Source organism: Quercus suber, unplaced genomic scaffold (genome assembly GCF_002906115.3).
Source record: "Quercus suber isolate HL8 unplaced genomic scaffold, Cork oak 2.0 scaffold_392, whole genome shotgun sequence".
NCBI classification, from domain to species: domain Eukaryota; kingdom Viridiplantae; phylum Streptophyta; class Magnoliopsida; order Fagales; family Fagaceae; genus Quercus; species Quercus suber.
Genome location: NW_027069844.1, coordinates 494739 through 516831, shown reverse-complemented (window position 1 = coordinate 516831; position 22093 = coordinate 494739). Strand labels below are relative to the sequence as shown.

Sequence of the window (22093 nt, the reverse complement as noted above, 5' to 3'; positions counted from 1 at the left end):
CTACCGTGTTGATGTCAATGACTTATTTATAGTTCTACCATTTTAAAAAAGAGAGTGAAATTATCTTTATATTGTTCTTTATTTTTGTCTCTCTCTTTATTTATTTTTTTGGCTTAAGAAGAAAGCAAAATTATCTTGATTCTAAGCCAAGGTGACTCTCTTGTACATCCAAGAAGACATTAAATTTGAGAATGACATACAAGAGAATTTTATTATATTCTTTGACATAATAAAAATCAACATAGGGCAGTAAAAGAAAGTTGGACAAATTCCTCCAAAAAAAAAAAGGAAAAAAGAAAAAGTTGGACAAAGTCATAGATCTAAACAATTTTGGGGAACTGCTTGGCCCTTTTCTGTAGAAAGTTCATGGTGGCTATTTTGAGTTTTTGACCAAATTAAGGCTGCGGCCCAGTAGTGCTTGGAGGCTTCTTAGTTGGTCTCAAATTAGGATCATGGAGGTCCATAATAGCTAGCGAAAGTGGAAAATTATAATAATAAAGAAAAATGTTTGCTCCAATGAAATGCATGTATACATTTTTGTTTTTGGTAAGAGAATTGAAATTTAATGGCATTATCCAATTCTGTAATGCCAGACATTGTATTGATTAAAAAAAATTATAAACACCTCATGATGTAGATTCACCGTCGATATTTTTTTCTTAGTGTAAATAAAGGGATTTGAATTTGTAGAATTAAACCTTATATAAGGAAGTAGGATATTACTAATTCTTATAAGCCTTCTGATCAAATTATTTGACGATTCAAAATACTATCCACGTTTGTTAAATCACATAATTCATTACATCATTTAAATAAATTTTATGAAGTAATATGATTATTAAGTAGGTTATGTGACTAAAAGCACACATATAATCTTTGAAATTATTAGGTTATTTCATCTTTGTTAGGTTATCCTTTTTCCTTTCTTAAAAAAGAGGAAGAAGAAGAAGAGAAATTAGAAAAAAAAAAAATTTAATTTCATAAAGTTTTGTAAGCTTTATATATATATATATATACACATGATGAAGCAAGAAAATCAGTAAGCTGAAATACTTCGGGTTACGTTAATGGCTGTGAATCCTGAAAAGAAATAAAGAACTGTCAAAAGTGACCGGTGTGACCAGGCCAAGAACCCTCCAACGGTTAAGTTAATTTTATCTTTAGGACACAAGGAAAGGAAATAGTGAATAAACTGGACTTACCTTGGGTGAATAGGATTTACTCCTTTTTATAAAGAGTTAGACGTGGATCTACTTGTTTAGATCTACCACCATCATGGGTGATGTTGGTAGTTCATAAAGAAAATGGGCTATATGGAGCGTTGCACGTGGAATTCCTTCCACATAAATTCCATGTATCATGCAACGTTTTGTATTTTGCTTATGTGAGTTTAATAGACACTACAAAAAAATCAGCCTGTACCGGCGTTTTTTTTCCCGGCGTTTTTCCAAACCGCCGTAATAGATAAGCTTGTACCAGCGCTTTTTGAAAACGCTGGTATAGGAAATCCTATTACAGCAGCTCAAAAACGGCGCTTTAAAAAGCGCTGCAATAGGAGGCCTATAGCGGCGTTTAATAAAAACGCTGGTATAGGAAGTCAAAACCGCTGGGACAAGTCCCCCAATTGCCTTATGGGAAAAGACTTGTCCTGGCGCTTTTTAAAGCGCTGGGACAGGTCCTTCCATTCTGTTATGGGAAAAGACCTGTCCCGGCGCTTTTGAAAGCGCTGGGACAGGTCCATCCATTCCCTTTTGAAAAAAAACCTGTCCCGGCGCTTCTAAAAGCGCTGGGATAGGTCCATCCATTCCGTTATGGGAAAAGTCTTGTCCCGGCGCTCTTAAAAGCGCTGGTACAGGTCCATCCATTCCCTTATGGGAAAAGACCTGTACCGGCGCTTTAAGAAGCGCTGGGACAGGTCCATCCATTCCCTTTTGAGAAAAGACCTGTTCCGGCGCTTGTAAAAGCGCTAGGACAGGTGCATCAATTTCCTTATGAGAAAAGACTTGTCCCGGCGCTTTTGAAAACGCTGGGACAGGTCCATCCATTCCTTTGTGGGAAAAGACCTGTCCCGGTGCTTTTAAAAGCGCTGGGATAGGTGCATCCATTCCCTTACTAGAAAAGACCTATTCCGGCGCTACTAAAAACGCTAGGACAGGTCACCTATAGTGTATTTTTGGTTATTTAATTATATGGGTCTTAATGGATAAACCCACTCCAACCCATCTAAAATTTAAATAAACAACATAAAATCTAAGTTTCTAGAAAATGACCAAAATACCTCTGAAACTTAAAAAATGACCAAAATACTCCCAAAATCATAAAATGACCAAAATACCCTTGAAACCCAAAAAAATGACCGAAATACTCTTAAAACCTAAAAATTCCCCAAATACCCCCAAAGCCCAAAAATTGACTAAAATTCCCCAAATATCCCTAAGACTCCAAAAAAATGACCAAAATACCCTCGAAACCTAAAAATGACTAAAATACCCCCAAAACCCAAAATAATGACCAAAATACTCCTGAACCCTTGAAAATGACCAAGATACCTCCGAATCCTGTAAAAATCATCTATAGGGATTTGTTAATTATCAAATGACCAAAATATCGCCCGAATACAAAAAAAATTACCAAAATACCTTCGAAACCTGAAAATTACCAAAATCTCCCCGAAACATAACAAATGACTGAAATACCCCTTGAAACCAAGAAAATGACCAAAATACCCCCAAAGTCCAAAAAATGACCAAAATACCCTCAAAACCTAAAAATTACCAAAATACCCCCAAAACACAAAAAAATGATCGAAATACCCCTGAAATCGATAAAATCCAAAAAATGACTAAATTACTCTTGAAACATAAAAGATGACCAAAATACCCCCGAAACCTAAAAATTAATGAAATTCCCCTGAAATCCAAAAAATTACCAAAATACCCCCTAAGACCTAAAAAATGACCAAAACAACCTTGGAACTTAAGAATTGACCTTGAAGCCTAAAAGTTAAGGGAAATAATCCCGAAACCTTAAAATGACCAAAATATCCCCCTAAAACTATAAAATGACCAAAATACACCTCTAAACCTAAAAAATGACTAGAATACCCTTGAAACCTAAAAAAATGATCAAACTACCCTCAAACGTATAAAGTGCCGAAAATACCCCTAAACCTTTGAAATGACCCAAATAAACCCAAAACCTCAAAAATGGCCACAAACAGCCTAAAACCTCTAAAATTACCAAAATTACCCTAAAACCCTTAAAATGACCGAAATACCTCTAAACCAATAAAACGACCAAAATACCCCTCAAAATATCCAAAATGACCAACATACCACTAATCCTATAAGATGAACAAAATACACCCAAAGCCTCTAAAATTACCAAAATAGGGGTTTAGGGGGTATTTTGGCCATTTGTTATGTTTAGGGAGTATTTTGGTCATTTCTTAGTTTTAGGAGGGATTTTGGTTAATTTTTAGGCTTCGAGGTTATTTTGGCCATTTTTTTTAGGTTCCAAAGGTATTTTGGTCATTTTTTTAGGTTTCAAGGGTGTTTTGGTCATTATTTATGTTTCGGGAGTATTTTGGTAATTTTTAGGTCTTGGGGTGTTTTGGTCATTTTATTGGTTTCAAGGGTATTTTGGTAATTTTTAAGTTTTAGGGGTATTTTGGTCTTTCTTTTTTGGTTTTGGGGGGGGGGGGGGGTATTTTGGTCATTGTAAGGTTTTGGGGTTATTTAAGGTTTCGAGGGTATTTTGGTCATTTTTTAGTTTTTGGGTTATTTTGGTCATTTTTTGGGTTTTGGGGATATTTTGGACATTTTTTTTGGGTTTCGGGAGTATTTTGGTCATTTTGTAAGTTTTGGGGTATTTTGGTCATTTTAGGTTTCAGGGGTATTTCGGTCATTTTATGCGTTTCAGGGGTATTTTGGTAATTTTTTGGTTTTGGGGGGTATTTTGGTCATTTTTTGGGTTTTGGGGATATTTTGGACATTTTTTTTTTGTTTCGGGGGTATTTTGGTAATTTTGTAGGTTTCGTGGTCATTTTGGTAATTTTGAGGATGATGATGTATTTTGGTCATTTTTGAAGATTTTAGAGTACTTTGGTCATTTACACTTTAGGGGCATTTTCATAATTTTGATAATTGGGTAATTGATTGGGTTGGGGTTTACCCGTAATAATTGGGTTGGGTTGGGTTTGGGTTAGAAGTAATTAGTTAAATGGGTTTATTTTATTAATTTGTATTGTTAAATTATATTTTATTAATTTGAAGTATTATATTAAATCTTATTACTTATTAAATTATACTCAATTAATTTGTAGTATTAAAATATATTTACATAATTGGAAGTATTAATTATATTGTTATTAATTAATAAATTATATTTTATTGACAATTGTAGTATTAAATTTAATTTTAGTAATTTGAAGTATTAAATTATATATTTGTTAATTTGTAGGATTAAATTATATTTTTTTAATTATTAAATTATATTTTATTAATTTGAAGTATTAAATATTATTTTATTAAAAAAATCCTAAAGAGCTATTAAGGCGGGCTTGATTTTCGCCACAATAAGTTATATTCTCATCATAATAAACCTTCGCTTGCTCTTTTTTTATTGCAGCAGCTTTAAGTCCGCTATAAATGTTGTCACAATAAAATTCTACTGAATTCCCTCTCAAACTCTTTGGTTTCCACCAAAACACTTAGTAAAAAATTGGGGTCTCTTTCTCACTCAAATCAAACCATCGAACTCCCAAACACTCTCTACCTCATTCTCCTTCACTCTCATCACTCTACCCTTGCTGATCGGACTGCCGAGCCACCACTGTCCTCTCCGCCGCCGGTCCAATAGTCCTCCGATCTAGAGAGGGACAACCTCATTCTCCCTCACTCCCTCCCTCACTCTCCCTCACATTCCGTCGGCCTTGCCTTCTGCCGCCGAGACCACCACCTCCAGCAACACAGCCACCGCGGCCATCCTCAGTCTCCTTCCCTCCCTCAGCCGCTTGACACACCCCTGACGGTATACCTTCCACACTTTATTTATTTAGCACTTTTTTTTTTTTTTTTGGTTTTTTCATAAAATATTTGTCTTGGGTTTTTGGTTTTTCTGTTTGGTTGATTAGAATGCTGTGGAAATTTAAAACTAACCCATCGAAAAGTACGAAAATTGTGGGCTTTGAAGACAACAACAACAATTAAAATCAATGGTCTCTAGTGTCACTGTGCTGTATCAAAATCAATGCATGACATGATTACTTGCATATTGTATAGAAATTAAATGATCCACGTCATTTGACTCTCCATTTATAAGTCTTAGCATATCTAGTTCCAATGTTATTTTGTAAGTGTCATTTTAATTGTAGGCAGTTATCCTTGACATGATTACTTTCAGGATGCAAACTGTGGTAACACTCTGCTAATATCTCTCGAAGAGCTTGTTAAGGATGGTCTGTTGATGAAGGAGGAGCTATCTAAACCACTATGAGGACTTTTTAACTTATGACTGCACCAAGACATTAATTTATGGTTCTTCATTTATGTCTCTCTGTTCCAAGGCAGTCAAGTGTCAAGATACTCATGATGACTGGATTTTTAGTTTGTAATATGATGAGTTTCTTCTTTTGGTCGTATTTTTATTTGGAGTAATTGCAATCTATTTTGTGTTTACTCGGGGAAAAAAAAATTGCAATTTGTTCTATTATTTATATTAGGAAGCACTTCATGATGTTGGAGTTGGACAAAATTTTGGTCTTTTCTGACTATGAAATATGAATATAGTCACTGACATCAATTTCAGCATGATTCTGTTTTGATTTAGTTATGACTGACCTAGATGCTAAAGCCACCCAATAAGCCTTATTTGAAGTTAGAGGAGTTTTGTATATCTGTGTTTGTGTTTGTGTGTGTGTGTGTGTGTGTGTGTTTTTTTTTTTTTTTAATTGTAACATAATGTTTTATGCAGTTAACCTTTTTTTTGGTGCCCTTTCTTTTCCCCCTAGTTTTGCATCTCTTAAATTGTATATCTTAAAATACTGTAAGAAACCCACACTAAATGCCCTTTACAACTTCAGAGTTTAGAGTTCAGACAATTTTGTTTAACCTCTTTGGATTGCAGAATGCTGAACATACATACATGGACGTTAGAAAATGAGTGGAAAGGATTTTAAAGAATTGGAAATATGTAGGAGTAAACATTGGTAAGTGTAGGATTACACTAGAAAATATGAACATGCAAGGCAAGTGCAAGTGCAAGAATAAAAATTTAAGGGCTCATGAAGGCCAAACAGGATCATAATTGGATTAATGTTACATGTTAAAGAAAAGCTTATCTATTTCACGTAAAAAAAAATTTCATCACTTACAAAGCATTATATAAAGACATGATTGCATGGGGAAGAGGAGAGTGGTAGGCAAAATGAGCATGTATATAAAGACTTTGTTGTCTTGACTTGGTACAATCTAGTGCTTCAAAGGACCACTCTAGATTGGTGGTCTGCACCAATTAGAACCTTATATTATGATTTGATTAGCTGGAAATAGATACTCAATTTGTGGTTCATAATGTAGCAGAAAAAAAGTTCTTGGTAAAAATTATGGCCTTGTGGGCATAATTAGAATTGTTTATAAGACCACTGGCTGTTTTGGTATCCCGTGGGATTGAATCTATTAGCTGCAGTACATGCATCTCTTTTAAAAAGGTATTTGTTTGAAGTCTTCTTTTTCTCAGTTTTGGGGGTTACTTTTTTATAACTTGGTCCCCTTTGTTATTGGGTATTTCTAGTACAACCATTAACTTTGATATTTTTATTTTTATTGTCATAATTTTTATTGGGTTCTCTTCACCTAGACTCTTGTAATTAACAGTCTAGGAATTAAATACTTTCCGTACATTTAAACGAACCTTCTTTCTAATAAGCTATTCTCTTACTTATCAGAACAAAAGTCAGCTTTGCTTTATGTCTTTAGTGTGAATGACCCTAAAAGTAGTTTAAGTTATTCATTTTCTCAAATACTATTGGAACACATTTGTTTGTACATATAAATATTTTGAACTTTGAGGTAGTAAAGAACAATTAAACTTGCATGATATACATTAGAGGTAACGAAAAGAATTTAAGTACTTCCATTTATTTGGATTACACCCTTCTCTTTCTTAATTTTTTTCCACTTAGCCTTCCTTTTTCTTTTTCCTTTTTTCCCACTTCCTTAAGGCAGACCCTCTGGAACATAACTAAGATTGACCAAAAATAAATAAAAATTTATTGCATTTTATATCAAATTCATCTTTCTTTTGGGTAAAATAGTTTTTATACTGACTTGTAAAATTGAAATGATGCACTATGATTGGTTACTGCCAACAATTTCATGATTCTTAATTGTAAAGCATTTGTTTTCTACCCATCCAAGGTGGTATCTATCTGACCATGGGGAAAAAAACACCACTTTTGCATGCATTGTATTTAATATATAATTTGTACGTATAGGGAACATGAATGTCAATTATCTGATGCATACATGCATATATTTAACATATACAAATTGAATGCTCATCTCACAAAAAGCCAATTATATATCTAGAGATATATTATTCAGTTATCAGAAATAATTTTTTTGCTTATAAAAAAAAATATAGATTATTTTGGGACTAAGGCTTTGTTGTTGCTTCATGATCTAATTTCTGTCTATATAGGTTGCAGGAGTTGCTGTGATCTTTGAGGTGCAAAGAAGTGCTAGATCAGAAGCCAGAAAGGAGGAAGTACGCAAACAAGAACTTTAGGTGATATGGACAAATATATTTAATGTTAAAAAAATGAAATTTGTCCTTTTTTTTTTCTTTTTCTTGAAAAATGTCAAGATTACAAAAAGGAAGTTGGATACAGATTTGACAGAAATATTAAGATACTATGATTAGATTGGAAGAGGGTATATATAATATACCAACTATTCAACTTACTCTGACTTATACACCACACCATTTGCAAGAATGAGAACCAGCTTCTGCTAGCCATGACCTCGTGTTTTGTTTCTACATAACTGTCTGGTTTGTAGACCAGTTGTTGCTGCCCCTGTGCTATTGTAATGGCCAGGGTGGCCTTGATGTATTGAATAGTCAAAGTTGTCACATGTCATGTATATTTATCATCAATAAAATTTCTACATTTTACCTCTAAAAAGAAATATAATAGTTCAAATTAATAAAATATAATTTAACAGTACAAATTAATAAAATAAATTATATTAATCAATAAAAATATTTTTTAATAATTCAATTTAACAAAATTTAATTTAATGTAATACTTCAAATTAATTTAATATATTTTAATTTAATACTTCAAATTAATAAAATATAATTCCTTACTAAAAATTAGTAAAATATTATGTAGTAGCTAAAAAAAATGTAAGATGAGACTCGAGGACCAACAATATTAAAATATAATTTAATATTTTAATTGAGTTGGGTATATAAAATTAATTGGGTTGGCTCGACCTGATGTCCAAGGAACCACAATTGATGCAATGGTCATTAAGGAGAATGAGAAGCAAGATGGGGACTTCATAGATGATAATGTGGTTATTGATGACGAAGTCAACGATGAGGAGTATAGTGACAATGAGTACAACGACGATTAGTAGTGTAATGTAGTAAGACCATCTTTTAAACTAATACGTTCCTATTATAACACTTTAGATTAGAATATGCATTTTCATTGTCACCTATACTGTTTTTGAACTTAAGTAAATGGAAACTCAATTGCTTCCATATGTGTGGCTTGGTAGTGTGCTTGTCAAGTGCTGCATGTTTAAAGCGTTTGGTAGAGATTATATACATATATATAGGTATATATATATATATATATATATGTATGTATGTATATATCTATATATGTTTATATATAGACATATGTATATGTAACATTATGTTTTTTATAACTAACAAGCTTGCATTGTTTAGGTACTGCACACAAGAATGGGAAGGAAGCGGCGACTTCAGTTCATTGAGCCTGGTGAGAGCTTTTCACATGTGGGGTCTAATGAAGTACCATCACGCCAACAAGCTCCTCCAGCTGATGATGATAGACGACAGTCCCAGGGGAGTGATGACGAAACACAACCACCAGGTTGGTGTATTTCTAAATTTTGTACTCAATAGCACGATTATGAAATTCTATTCCTATATTTTTTTTTTCAAATTTGCTTTTTTAATAATTATTTCTATATCTGCTGTAAATCTGTTTTGTTTTTAATAAATAAAATCCAATTTAAGTAATTTGTAAGATAATCAGAAGTTCATAGGTTCACTATTAATGTGTTAATAAATATGTTTCTAGGACAATGCTCTATGCAGAGACATTTTGTTATGGCCATAGCAATGAAGGCTTCACATATTTGAAGTTTCTCCCGCCATAATAAACAATAGCATTTCCAATAATTGACCCCATGTCTATTACTGACTCCTGTGCACTGAAATTCATTTCAAAAGTGCAATTCCTTATAAGGCAGTAGATTATGTGTTGTCCACTGTAATTTACATAATATACTTAATTGATTTGTCCAGATCTGAAAATTCCGCAGTAATATATGTTCAAATTTCATATCTTCTAGCCATATTTTAATAGCCTTTTTCTAATTCATTTCAACTGAAAATCATAAACCTCGTTTGATTGGCAAGAAACCATTTGGCAAAAACAATCAACTCTGTGGCTATATAGGGTGAAACTGAAACAGGTGGTCTACACTCCCTTGTTTACTCTAGCTATGCATTTTTGGCATTTAAAACCCAAGTAGAAGGGAATGTATTATTTACTTGCATGAGTGCCACATTTATGTCATATGTGAGTTTTAAGATCAAATACAGGTTCTCTAATAACCTCTTTTGCGCTCTTGCCATGCATTTTGGGCTTTTATATTTGTCAATCTCTAATCAGAATCATCTATGGTGAGCATGTTGGTCAAGAAAAGAACAAAAATCCAAAAGAGGGTTTGTTAAAATATGGCTCTGATAAAAATTTTTACAGGTAAAAGAATATTAGAATATGTTATACTTTGAGTTATTTTTTTATATTACCATGTTAATAAGAAAAATACCCTCATTAACAAGCTAATATAAAAAAATAATTCAAAGTAACTCTAACAGTTTAGTTTTACACCAGTGTAAATTGCTAGTTTGTTGACATTTCATTCTTTTGTGCTTCATTGTAATTTGATACAACTTGGTGTTTTAATAGATACTGAGGACATACCCGTACCCACAACTGGAGCGGTTGTTGTGCCCAATAAACGTGGGCCTAACCGATTCGATGATATATGGAATATGCCACCGGGCAAAAAATTATTCTTGGAAATAAATAAAGCGGGCCAACTAGTCGGGGAGAATGTTGGACCTTAGGCAAAGTGGCTAGGAACAGTGGCAAGAAAGCCTGATATGTGCCCAATCAATTATCGCTCATGGCACTGGATGCCACTACAATACAAGAATCGGTGTTGGGAAGCGATTCAGGTATTAGGCAAAAAGCAATGATAAAAGAAATGGTCATGAATTTCCTTTAAACATACATCAATTGCTTCAATAGTCATGATTTTCTTCTTCTTCTTTTTTTCTTTTATCTTTTGGTTCAAAATAAAATTCAATTTTCTAAATAAAATTATATGACGTTATGCAAACTACAAGAATAGGTTCCATCTTTCTTTCAATGGTAGGACTTTATTTAAAGTTTCAAGTTGATTATCTTTAATTTGGAAACCCCTATTTGTTCATTTGGCTAGTAAGGACTGTTGATAATCTGTTTTTGTTGAGTTTGCAGGTCGTTTAATGTAGGAGACATGTCCTAACTGAGGAGATTTTGTCAAGCTCTAGAAATGATCTTTGTTAATGTATCTTCAAGTTACGAATGTCATTGCTTGTGGAAAAATTGTGTGACTTATGGCTTGATAATGGTGTATTGGATCTTTGATAACCAGAGTACCAAGTCCATTTGTGTATATGTATTTGTAGATATGTGCTTCATTTGGGCTTACTGAGTATTTGAAATGTCTTATAATATTTTCTTTTGCAAACTACAAGAATAGGTTCTATCTCTCTTTCAAAACTACACCATTTTGGTATCAAATTCTCTCTCTTTCAAATTCTTCACTCTTTATTACTTGTTTAAAGCTTTATGTCAGTTTGATATTATGTTAAAAATGTGACATTTTAAAGTTAATTCAACATTACACATGGTAGGCACAATGGGTAATTCCTACAGCCCGCATCCCACTTGCTGAGCAAAGGAAATGGGTACTCTCACGGATTGGGAAGTTGTGGAGGAGCCACAAATCAGAGTTGAAGGAGAAGCACTGCAACACAAACACAACTAAGGAAGATTTACTTCAGCAATTACTGCCAGAGGTTGATGACACTCAATTTCATGGCTTGGTGGAGTACTGGTTCTCTGACGATTTTAAGGTAGTAATAGTTACAGTAGTATAGATGTTTTGCTTTTATAGGTTCCATGCTTAAGAGTATTATGTACTACCTTGTTATTGTAATTGGTAGTGACATTCTTGAAATGTTTGTAGGAGTTGTCGAAAGATAACAAAAAGCGGCATGGGAAGCAAACCGAGGTGCACACGCTCGGATCCAGAAGCCTGGCTCGAACGGCAGATATCATTGTAAGAACAATATTATATATATTAATAACATGCTTAAAATAAAAAAGCTTATAATATTTTGCGTTCTAAAGTAGGAATAAATGTGATTCGACGCCATCGAATCGACACCCTCACTTTAATATGCTAAATGTACTGACCATGTTGTAGGCAAAAGAGAAAGGCAGGCAACTAGAGAGAGGTGAGATGTATGAAGTGGCGTATTCTCACCGTGATGGTACTGCTGTGAATGCCACTGCGGGAGCGAACATTGTAAGTTTGTAACAAATTATATTAGTAATTTGAATGTATTGTCTTTTGAGTTGGAAAGAAGTTCTTTGATTAACGTCACTTGGTAGGGACTTCAATTAAAGGGGAGACTAGTTTCTCATTGCCCAACCTTGTCCTTGATTAGGTTGTTGGCATTATTAGATTAGATTAGATTAGGGTCGTACAATTTTAGGAAACTTTTGTTTATAACATTATTATTTTTATTTATTAAAAGATCCTTTACTCTTTTATGATTAAGATTGCAAAGAGGGTCACAGGTTTGAATACTTTACCTAACTTTACTCTTTTATTATTAAGATTGCAGGTTTTCATTTTCATGGTGAATATTTCTTGACTTAGTCCCCAATGTTTGAATAGTTTTATGGTGCGGCTATATTATTTCTTTAGGATTGGAAATGTAGTTTGTTCTGCAATTTTGACTTAAAGTTTAATGATTACAGTAAGCAATCTTGAAGGCTGGAGGCAATAATTTAATGTTGTTGGATTTGGGAAGTGCCTTACTAAGCTTAATAAGCCTAGAGTCACATGTTTAACTTTGTTGCAACTTATAATATGATGCCTTGATACTTCATTATTTCTAGATATTATGGTAAAAGGGGCTTTGAGGTTGATAATGAGTTTCATTTCTACGATAATGACTACAATTTTTAAATTTTCCTGTCTGTTAATCCCCTTTTATAAATATTACTGCTTGTTTGAATTTGCTTGGTTGTGTTGGACAAAGCGCTCCTAGTCATAAGTTGCTTTATTACTTTTAGTTCTTTCTCAATGATCACTTAAGTGCAAGTAAAAGCAGCAAGTGTAAGTAAAAGCATATTACTCGTTACTAATATGTTGTTTTGTTTACTTGTGATTACTAGGCAAAGATGAAAGAGCTTATGACAAAGGGGTCACAATTGCAGGGAAACGACATTGAGGCTGGCATACTTTGGCAGCCCGACGATGCATTTGGACAGGTCATTGGTGCAGAGAGACGTGGCTGTGTTAGAGGAGTAGGCTTTGGTCGAACCCCCTCTGGCAATCGTGCGAGGTCAGTGGATGACAGTACGCCACCTCCAACATCTATTGCAATCGACCAAAGGGTTATCGAGTTGTCCACTCAAGTAGAAGAAATGAAGGAGAAATGCAATCGTTATGAAGCTGAAATGAGGTTAATGCGGAGGGTGTTGACTTCACTGTTCCCATCGTATCCCAGTATGTCTATGGTAAGAAGATTGAATACAAAGTATGTGCATTTTTTTTCATGTTTGTATGCTGATTGGTGAGTTGTCATGAAGTTTCTATGATGCAAAATAATCGGATGAAATTTTGTTTGGAAATGGTTTATGGGTAATTTATGAAGTTAATGGGTTATTGGATAATATATGATGCTTTTTTGTGTGTGTTTGTGTGTAGGTGATTGGTGATTGGTGAGTTTTTATCTGATGAATTTTGCTATGAAATGGGTTAATTAGTTGGCCATGTCTTTGGAGAACTTTTTCAGTTTGCTAAATATTGTTGGTCACCTGCTCTATCCAAATAAAGATTCTTTTTAGTTATTTTACCAAAAAATAATAGTAATAAAGATTCGTTTTGTTTATCATTTATAATTACTTGTAAAAATGTCTTAATGTAGATTGTATTAGTGTTTATTTATTTATTAGCGGGAGGGTGTCATGTCAGGTCAGGTTTATTTTGCTTGATGTGTTATGACTTTGTGGACTGATTAGTAGTGTGATTGAAGATGAGAATCAAGAGCTGTAATGAGGTGTAGGAATATACCAAGGTTGTAAGTAAATGAGTGATCAGAGAGAGGACAATATGCCCAAGTAGTGGCCTAGAATTTTACAAGAACTTCTAAAGAGAAAATATCTATGTGTAGCAGATAGGAACAGCCAAGTTACCCATTGAGTTAATCTAGTAATTTTCAGGGTCATATGATCTAACGTCCTGAGTTTAAGTCTTTTAACCAACACTTTAAATCATCCCCAAAAAAAACTTTCTTGTAATTACCCCATGTTTATAAGTATAAAAATAAAAAAAAATAAAAAAGGTTTAACAGCCAGGTAATCAATTGATCATTCAGGCGGTCTTATAGCGCTTGATTATTACAACCACCTTAAATAGAGGAAAAACAAAATTATTTGTCGTTGAATTATTGCAAGCAGCAAAGTGAGGTAAACTCATTCATTCCAAAAATGAAATTAAGCTTGTTTAGAGTTTAGACTGAGGCTTATTAATACAATAAGGTAAATTTATGGGTTGAGTTATCTTGAATTTAAAGTCACCCCATAAGTATTTTTTTGTAAATATTTTTTTATGTTTATTAAATCCTCATTTTAACTTATTTAAGTTATTAACTGTATTGTGGTTTTGTGACTGGGTGCTTGGAAAATATTTTCCTTTTCTTTGTATTGATGGTTGTTTCGAGGTTATTTGTAAGTAATCACTTATTGAATCTTTTGCATAAATTGCTTACTAATCACTTTTTGAGAATTTTATTGAGACTAATACCCAATTGATATGCTTAATTGAAATCAGTCATTTTGAGTGTGTTTTAATTGTTAATGTGGCACTTGGTAGTAATACTAGTGATATTGTGTCATTCAGCTACTAACTCTGTTGTTTAGTACATTAATCCATTGTGTGTTTCTTAATTCGTAGGATGGTGATGGTGATTTTGCAGTGGATATCCAATCTCTCAGTGCTCAGCATTTATCATTTGATGATACGCAGTAGGCGATACTTTGGGCACCTATTTTGGAGTAGTTACTATGATATTTTGATATTTATAATAAAGTTTCAAACTTTGATATATATGTAGACATCATAGTTGGAAACTTTATTATAACATTCTAGACAATTAGAATGTATTCTTTTGTGCAGGACATTCTATATAGTTAGAATGTATTCTTTTGTGTAAGACATTGTACATAGTTGTTTAGAATGTATTATTTTGTTCATAATATTCTAGACACTTGGGATGTATTATTTTTTGTATAAATTTCTAGACATTTGAGATGTAATTATTGATATGGTGTAATTAAATATATTTAGTTTCTTGGTTTAATGTGGTATGATATTTGCTATTGGAAAATATGAATTGTAGTTCATTACAGTTGCTATAAAATAGGTATTGGAAAATATGTATTTTAGGTACATTACAGGTGCTAAAAAAATTAAAAATAAAAAAATAAAAAAAAGGACCTATGCCAGCGCTTTTGAAAGCGCTGGCATAGGTCTTTTTAAATTATATTGATTCAAGACCTATACCAACGCTTTCCAGAGCGCTGGAATAGGCACCGCCTATGCTAGCGCTTTCAAAAGCGCTGGCACAGGTAGTAAAAGTGCTGGCATAGGCCTTTTAAAATTTATTCATTCATGACCTATACTAGCGCTTTCAAAAGCGCTAGCATAGGTATACCTATTCCAGCGCTTTCAAAAGCGTTGGCACAGGTAGTAAAAGCATCGGCATAGGTTATATTCACATTTTCATAAAGGCTGTCCCGACACAAATAGAAACGTCGGAACAAGGTCTGAAAGCGCCGGGACCTGGCCTAGCGCTTTTGAAAAGCGCCGGGATAGGTTCGGCGACCCTATCCCGACAATTAAAAACCAGCGGTTTGAAGCGCTGGGAAAAAAAACACCAGGATAGGAATTTTGACCCTATCCCGGCGCTTTTTGGGGCTATCCCAGCGGTTTTGAAAACGCTGGGATAGCCCCATTTTTTTGTAGTGAGAGAATTTTCCACAAAACTTACCAAGTATAATTTGGTTGTCCATGTACTTGTCATCTATAGATCATCTTGTCTATAAAGAACTCCCTTCGCTATATAACCCAATCATCAATGGACAAGTATTATTGGATGAGTTGATATAATTTTGGCTGTGCTTTGGACGATGACACAAGAACGAGTAATACTTGTGTTGATCTCCATCAATATACACACAAAGAGTTTGAAATTTCATTAGACAACATTGATTATTGATAAAAAAAGAAAAAGAAAAAGAAAAAAGAAAACAGAAAAAAATTTATTGTTTATATAAGCAAATAGGTGATGCTTATTACTGAGTACATGCTCTTTTATAGCAATAATTATTTTTTGTTTTTGTTACATATAGCGAATTTCTCATAGTAGGTAGATTCCACATACTGGGGAAGACCATATTTTATGAGGCTTGTTGCATATATATAAAAAAACAAGAGATACCACCTCCTTTTATAGGTGATACTTATTATAGAATAAGTCCTTGTATAATACATGGGAGAGAGTATGTCCATGTTTTTTTAGGGTGTTTTCTATAATATATATATATATATACACACACCAAAATATTTTGACTTTCGTTGACCTTTTCTTATTGTGTCACATCACATAAGCTTTGGATGCTTCACAATTTTGCACATAATTATTATAATAGATACTCCATTAGTATTTTTGCACATGATATTTTTAATTGGGTTTTGAAATTCTTTTTCTAGATCTAAACATTTTAGCATATTTGCATATTATATCTTCTTTAAACAATAGTACACATTTTTTTGGTGAAAAGGAAAGTTTTATAAACTAAACAACTGAAGTAGGAGCAACACTCCTCTCATACAAAAACCCATCATCATCTAGACTCAACAACAGAGCAACGTCTATTGGGGGAGAATCAAAAACAAGAAAATTACAAGGGAGCAGCGCACCCCTCCTAGCTAGTGCATTTGCACATTTGTTAGCTTCTCTATAACAATGTTGGATTTGAACTCTTGGGATTCTAGCCATACCTTCTCTGCAATTAGCAACAAGATTGTTATTTCCATTTGGGTTGTGGTTCGTACTCCTTAGCAGATTAATTACCAGCATCGCAGCCAATTCAATTATCACCGCGAGAAGATTCAGCTCTAAACATAATTGAACTCCATCTCTCAACACCCACAATTCAACAGCAACGCTAGTCGTATTTCCAATAGCTCTCGCATACCCATTGATCCACTTACCCTCTGCATTCCTAATGATGCCTCCTCCACCCGCATGCCCCGAGTTACCCATTGAAGATCCATTCAAATTGAGTTTAACCCATTGCACCAAGGGTGATGTCCAACGCACCTGAACAATAGTTTTCACTCTAACATTCCTCCCATTCACACCCAAGAAAGCAACCCGGCTACCTTAGTGATCACTTCGTAACTGTTCAGCTTTGGGGGATTGTTGCCTTTGAAGACAACCTTATTCCTGTGTAACCAAATACTCTAAACACCAAAAGGAAACATAACATCCCAGGAAATTCCCAAATGAGAGGAAACATTAGAGTTATAATTGGAACGTCACCAGTTCACCAAGGATGAGCCATAAAAAGAATTTAATACATAAGGAGGAAGAAGAGAATCCCAAACCTGATGGGCCAAAAGGCAATCTCTTAACATATGGATAATTAATTTAGCTTCATTATTGCAGAGAGGACAGAGATGGGAGATGTTCATACCTCTAGATGTAGGAGTTTCTCTTACAGGGATACTTAGGTGGCAACATTGCCAAAGAAAGCACCTAATTTTTGGAAGTGTAGAAGTCTTCCAAACTCAACTACCAATGTCAAGATTAAAGGTATGGCTACCATCTTTAGTACATGCAAGCTTATATGCATCTTTTAAGACAAATTCTCCACTTGGGGACAAAAACCAAGAGATGCGGTATAAGTTAACAGTCATGAGGGGCATAGGATTTACTTTAATATCTTGCATTAGAATTGAAGGAAAGTCGAAGGAGATACACCCTAAGTCCCATTGGCCATGTTTACAGACATCTTTGAGCTGAAGGTTTTCTTCCTCTCTATTAAAAGGCCTGGCAATAAGCTCTCACAAAGTCCCTTGATTGAGCCACTTATCATTCCAAAAGGATAAATTGCTCTCACGACCAGCAATCCACTTGGTGCCTTTGTTAAAAACAGATTCCCCTTCCTTAATAGCTTTCCACATAGAAGAGCAGCCTTTAATTCTTCCCACACTGGTCCGGTTCCCAACATAACTCCTATGATTAATGAATTTATGAGTCAACACCCGAGCCCATAGCGATTCTTTTTCACGGTGCATACGCCAATTCAGTTTAGCAAGCAAGGCAGTATTCTTTTCCTTGGCTGCGTGCAATCCAAGACCCCCATCTTGGGCTTCGTAACCTTCTTCTAGCTCATCATATGGATTTTCTTTTTATTTTTAGTAGACCCCTAGAAGAAATCTTGATTAAGCTCGTCTACACACTTGATAATTTTTGGGGGGAGGATAGAGGACTGCATGGTATAACTAGGGATGGCCGCAGTGACAGCTTGTGTGAGCATAAGCCTTCCTACAAATGAAAGCAAATGGGATTTCCAACCAGCGAGACGGCTTTGGACCCGTTCAATGACAAAACCAAAATCATGAGGTTCCGAGGTATGCTTGATGGGAAATCCTAAATACTTCCCTAGAGTTGGTGTAGACAGGTACCCCAGTGTGCTACATAATTCCTCATGATCATCTATAGAGACATTCGGGGAAAATAAAACAAGAGATTTTTCATCACTCACCTTTTGCCCAGAAAGCACACAGAATGTCTCAATGGCATCTTTTAAGGCAATACAATTTTTCCGATGAGCCTTAGCAAAAAGAACCAAATCATCTGCAAAGAAAAGATGAGAGAATGCTATACCAGCTTTAACATGGTCCCAAAGCTTGGGTTCACACTTATCAGTAATTAGCGTAACTAGTACTTCCATACACAAAATAAACAGGTAAGGGGATAAGGGGTCCTCTTGGCAAATTCTCCTAGAAGGCTGAAAATAGTCAAGCCCTCCACCGTTAACTAGCACAGAAATAGAGGAGGTGGACACACAACTCATAATAAGAGAGATCAAATGATTAGGAAAGTTGAACAACTTCAATACATCTCGAATAAAGCTCCATTTGAGGCGATCGTAAGCCTTTTCCAAATCAATTTTTATTGCCATCAACCCTGTCCTACCTTTCCTCATTGACATGGAATGCACTATCTCCTGGACTAATATTGCATTGTCTACCCCTTTTCTGCCAGGCATAAACGCAGTTTGGAGGGGAGAGCCCAGAGAAGGCAGCAGATGTCTTAAACGGCCAACAATAATTTTGGTGACAAGCTTGTAGACTGAATTGCAGAGACTAATAGGTCGAAAATTATATAGAGACTGAGGAATCTTGCACTTCGGGATCAGTGTAATAAAAGTTTTATTTAGATACTTTGGCATAACCCTAGAGGAGAAAATAGATTTTACCTCAACTTTGACAGAATTCCCAACAACAAGCCAGAAACACTGGAAGAAACCCGCATGAAGCCTATCCGGACTAGGTGCCTTATAAGGCTTGAAGGTTTTAAGAGCATAAAAAATCTCATCGTCCATCACCGGAACTTCTAATTTGCCTTTATCCTCACTACCCAATCTGTGATGCCAGCAAAGGGGAACCCAATCTTCAATAGGCACACTAACTCGCGATGAGGAGAATAGATCAATAAATCCCTACCTTATGAGCTCAGCAATTACAGAATCTCCATTCAGCCAATTCCCCATTCGATCCTTAATGCAGGTAATCTTATTTCTTTTTCTACGGATAAGGGCCGACGTGTGAAAGAAAAGTCGTGTTTCTATTTCCATTAATAATCCACGTGATGTGCGACTTCATACTCCAAAATTCTTCTTCAAGGCGCAATACCTCTGCATATTCAACCCTTAAACCCCTCTCAAGCTCAATGAGGGAGCTACTAGGCCTATCTGCAAGTGCAGACTAAATGCCTTTAAGCCTAGCACCAAGTCTTCGCTTCCTGTGGAATATGTTGCCAAAATGATTCTTATTCCACTCTTTTGCCTTAGCTGCAAAGTTTGTCACCGCAACATCGAAGCTATTAGAAGCACTTCACGTTGCCTTTACCACAGTAGGAAATGAAGGATCAGACAACCACATTGGTTGGAATCTAAATGGCCGGGGAAATTGCACTCTAGCTTCATAATTCAACCTAAGAACAATGGTACAATGGTCCGAATGAGCCCTCTCCAAGTGAGTAACACTCACTTTCGGATAGAAGTTATTCCATTTAGTATTCACAAACACTCTATCAATTCGCTCCTGAACTAACTGAGAGAGTGGGTGAAGGTTAGACTAGGTGAATCTTGGTCTGGAGAATCCAAGATCAATCATTCTACAGTAATTTAAGCACTCCTAAAACTTCATAGCTTTGCTTACATTCACTCTTCTACCCCAAAATTTATCCTCACCATCTAGCACTTCGTTGAAGTCACTAGCAATAACCCAGGGCAAGGAGTGTAGCCCAGTAATAGTGGAAAGATTTTCCCACAACAGCTTCCTTTCAGCATATCTGGTGCTAGCATATATAGCTAAGAGAAGCCAGGAAATACCAAGAGACAAATCCTTGACAATGGTATGAATATCCTGTTCGGTAGAAGATAACTTAATCACTTCAGCCTGGCTTGAATCCCAGAGAACCCACAATCCTCCAATCAAACAGATATTATTAGCATGAATGGCTCCATCAAAAGGTAATCGATTAGTGATATTCTTGGCTGTGGTACCACTAACCTTGGTTTTAGTTATAATCAAAACAGCAGGGGATAAAATATGAACTAAATCACGAACAGAATTATTAAATAAGGGGTTATGAGCACCCCGAAAATTCCAACTAACAATATTCATTTATAATAAATAAATAGGTAAAAAAAAAATTCAGAGAAGGTGTGAATCACTTCCCTCATCACAGCGCATATTATCACCACCTTGGCCATTCCTACTGTCAGCCTGCACTTGATCTTCACTATCATCAGAATGAAGAGAATCATCTTCTTCATTGTTCTGCCTGGCTTCCGGTTTAGCTCTCAAAGTTGGATCTATTCTTTTCAAAGAAGCCCTTGAGATATTCACAGCAGTGTCAGACTGTGCACTAGCCAAATCCCCACTTTGGGCTTGAACTTGAAGCTTAAAGGCTTGCAACGAACTTTTTGTTGGTGAAGACGACATCTCTACCTTGCCAAAATGAGTTCCGTTTTCAAATCCACTAGATTTGATTGGATTTTTAGAGCCCTTAGCAATGAACGCATGAAATTCTTGTTGAGCCTGATCAGAAATTCTCCATTCCGTCATCGACATCTTGGACTTGCTGTCAGTCCAATAAGCTCTTAGGATACCCTTCTCTTTGTCAGACGAGCTCATTAGTCTGTCTTTAGCCCTAGCAGAAAACCGGGTTTTTTGCTTACTTTTCTGCCCTCGATAGTGACCTTTGCTTGGCGCATGGTGTTGTGCCAGTCTAGACTGATCACACCATTGAGAGGGGGAGTGTGATTTGCAAAAGGACCCTTGAAAGCTGTATGGGTCATGTGATCACGAGTCCCATCACTTCTATCTGCCACCGAATAAACAAATTTTGGATGTGTTGGGCTCAAAGTTTGACTAGGCCCTGCTTTCGATGGGCCTTGATATCCAGAATAGGAAGGTTGGGTGTTTACCTTTCCAACATCATTGCTAATTTTTTTTTTTGTGCAACCAAAACCCACGGCCCAAAGTTATCATTTTTTTGGGCAGCTCTTGTCATGAGGCGTGGCCTCATTTCCCTCAAAATTTTCCCCATTGGCATCATCCCCACCAGGCAACTCCAAAGTTTTTACTCTGTAAGGACAATTTTCCTCCGTGTCCAACACGCCCACACGAGAAACAAAGAGAGCTAAGCCCTTTGTGCTGAACAGGTTGGGATATTCCCCCTATTTTTATGAGCTTGATCAAAGGCCTATCATAACTGATTTGAATGCATAATCTTGCAAACTTGCCCCTTGTTTCAGTTGCTGTGTGCATATCGATTTGCAAGACCGGACCTATGGCTTTACCAATATCTTGCAAAACAGATGGCTCATAGTACTCTATAGTCAAATTTGGTAGGTGAACCCAAGCTGCAATCGTTGCTGCATTCTCCTTAGCAAGATTAAAATTGGCCTCCCAGTTTTGCATGGATAAATAGTGACCACTCACAAACCATGGATTGTCTTTAAGAGCTCTACCATAATCCTCTTTGGCCAAGAATCTAATAAGAAAAATTCCCTCACCAAGATCAATGCAATCCATTCGGCCTGAAGGCTTCCACAGACTTAGAAGCCTTGTCGACATAACCTAGTACCCCACCGTCTTCCCAATAACCTTCA

At 35.4% G+C, this 22093-nt stretch overlaps 1 protein-coding gene across 1 annotated transcript; it reads left to right on the top strand.

The window, feature by feature from the left end:
* Positions 1–8979: 8979 nt before the first annotated feature.
* LOC112013031 (uncharacterized) lies at positions 8980–14645 on the top strand. Its single transcript, XM_024045426.1, has 7 exons — positions 8980–9130; positions 10238–10386; positions 11233–11454; positions 11568–11660; positions 11808–11909; positions 12788–13132; positions 14571–14645. Exons 1-7 carry the CDS (start codon positions 8980–8982, stop codon positions 14643–14645), a joined length of 1137 nt encoding a protein of 378 aa, XP_023901194.1.
* The last annotated feature ends 7448 nt before the right edge of the window (positions 14646–22093 follow it).

Excerpts from the sequence above, each read along its gene's own strand:
- LOC112013031 (XM_024045426.1), top strand. The coding sequence starts at position 8,980 with ATGGGAAGGAAGCGGCGACTTCAGTTCATTGAGCCTGGTGAGAGCTTT. Across the intron at positions 10,387-11,232 it reads GCCAACTAGTCGGGGAGAAT|GCACAATGGGTAATTCCTAC; the intron begins GTTGGACCTTAG and ends TACACATGGTAG. Across the intron at positions 13,133-14,570 it reads CGTATCCCAGTATGTCTATG|GATGGTGATGGTGATTTTGC; the intron begins GTAAGAAGATTG and ends CTTAATTCGTAG.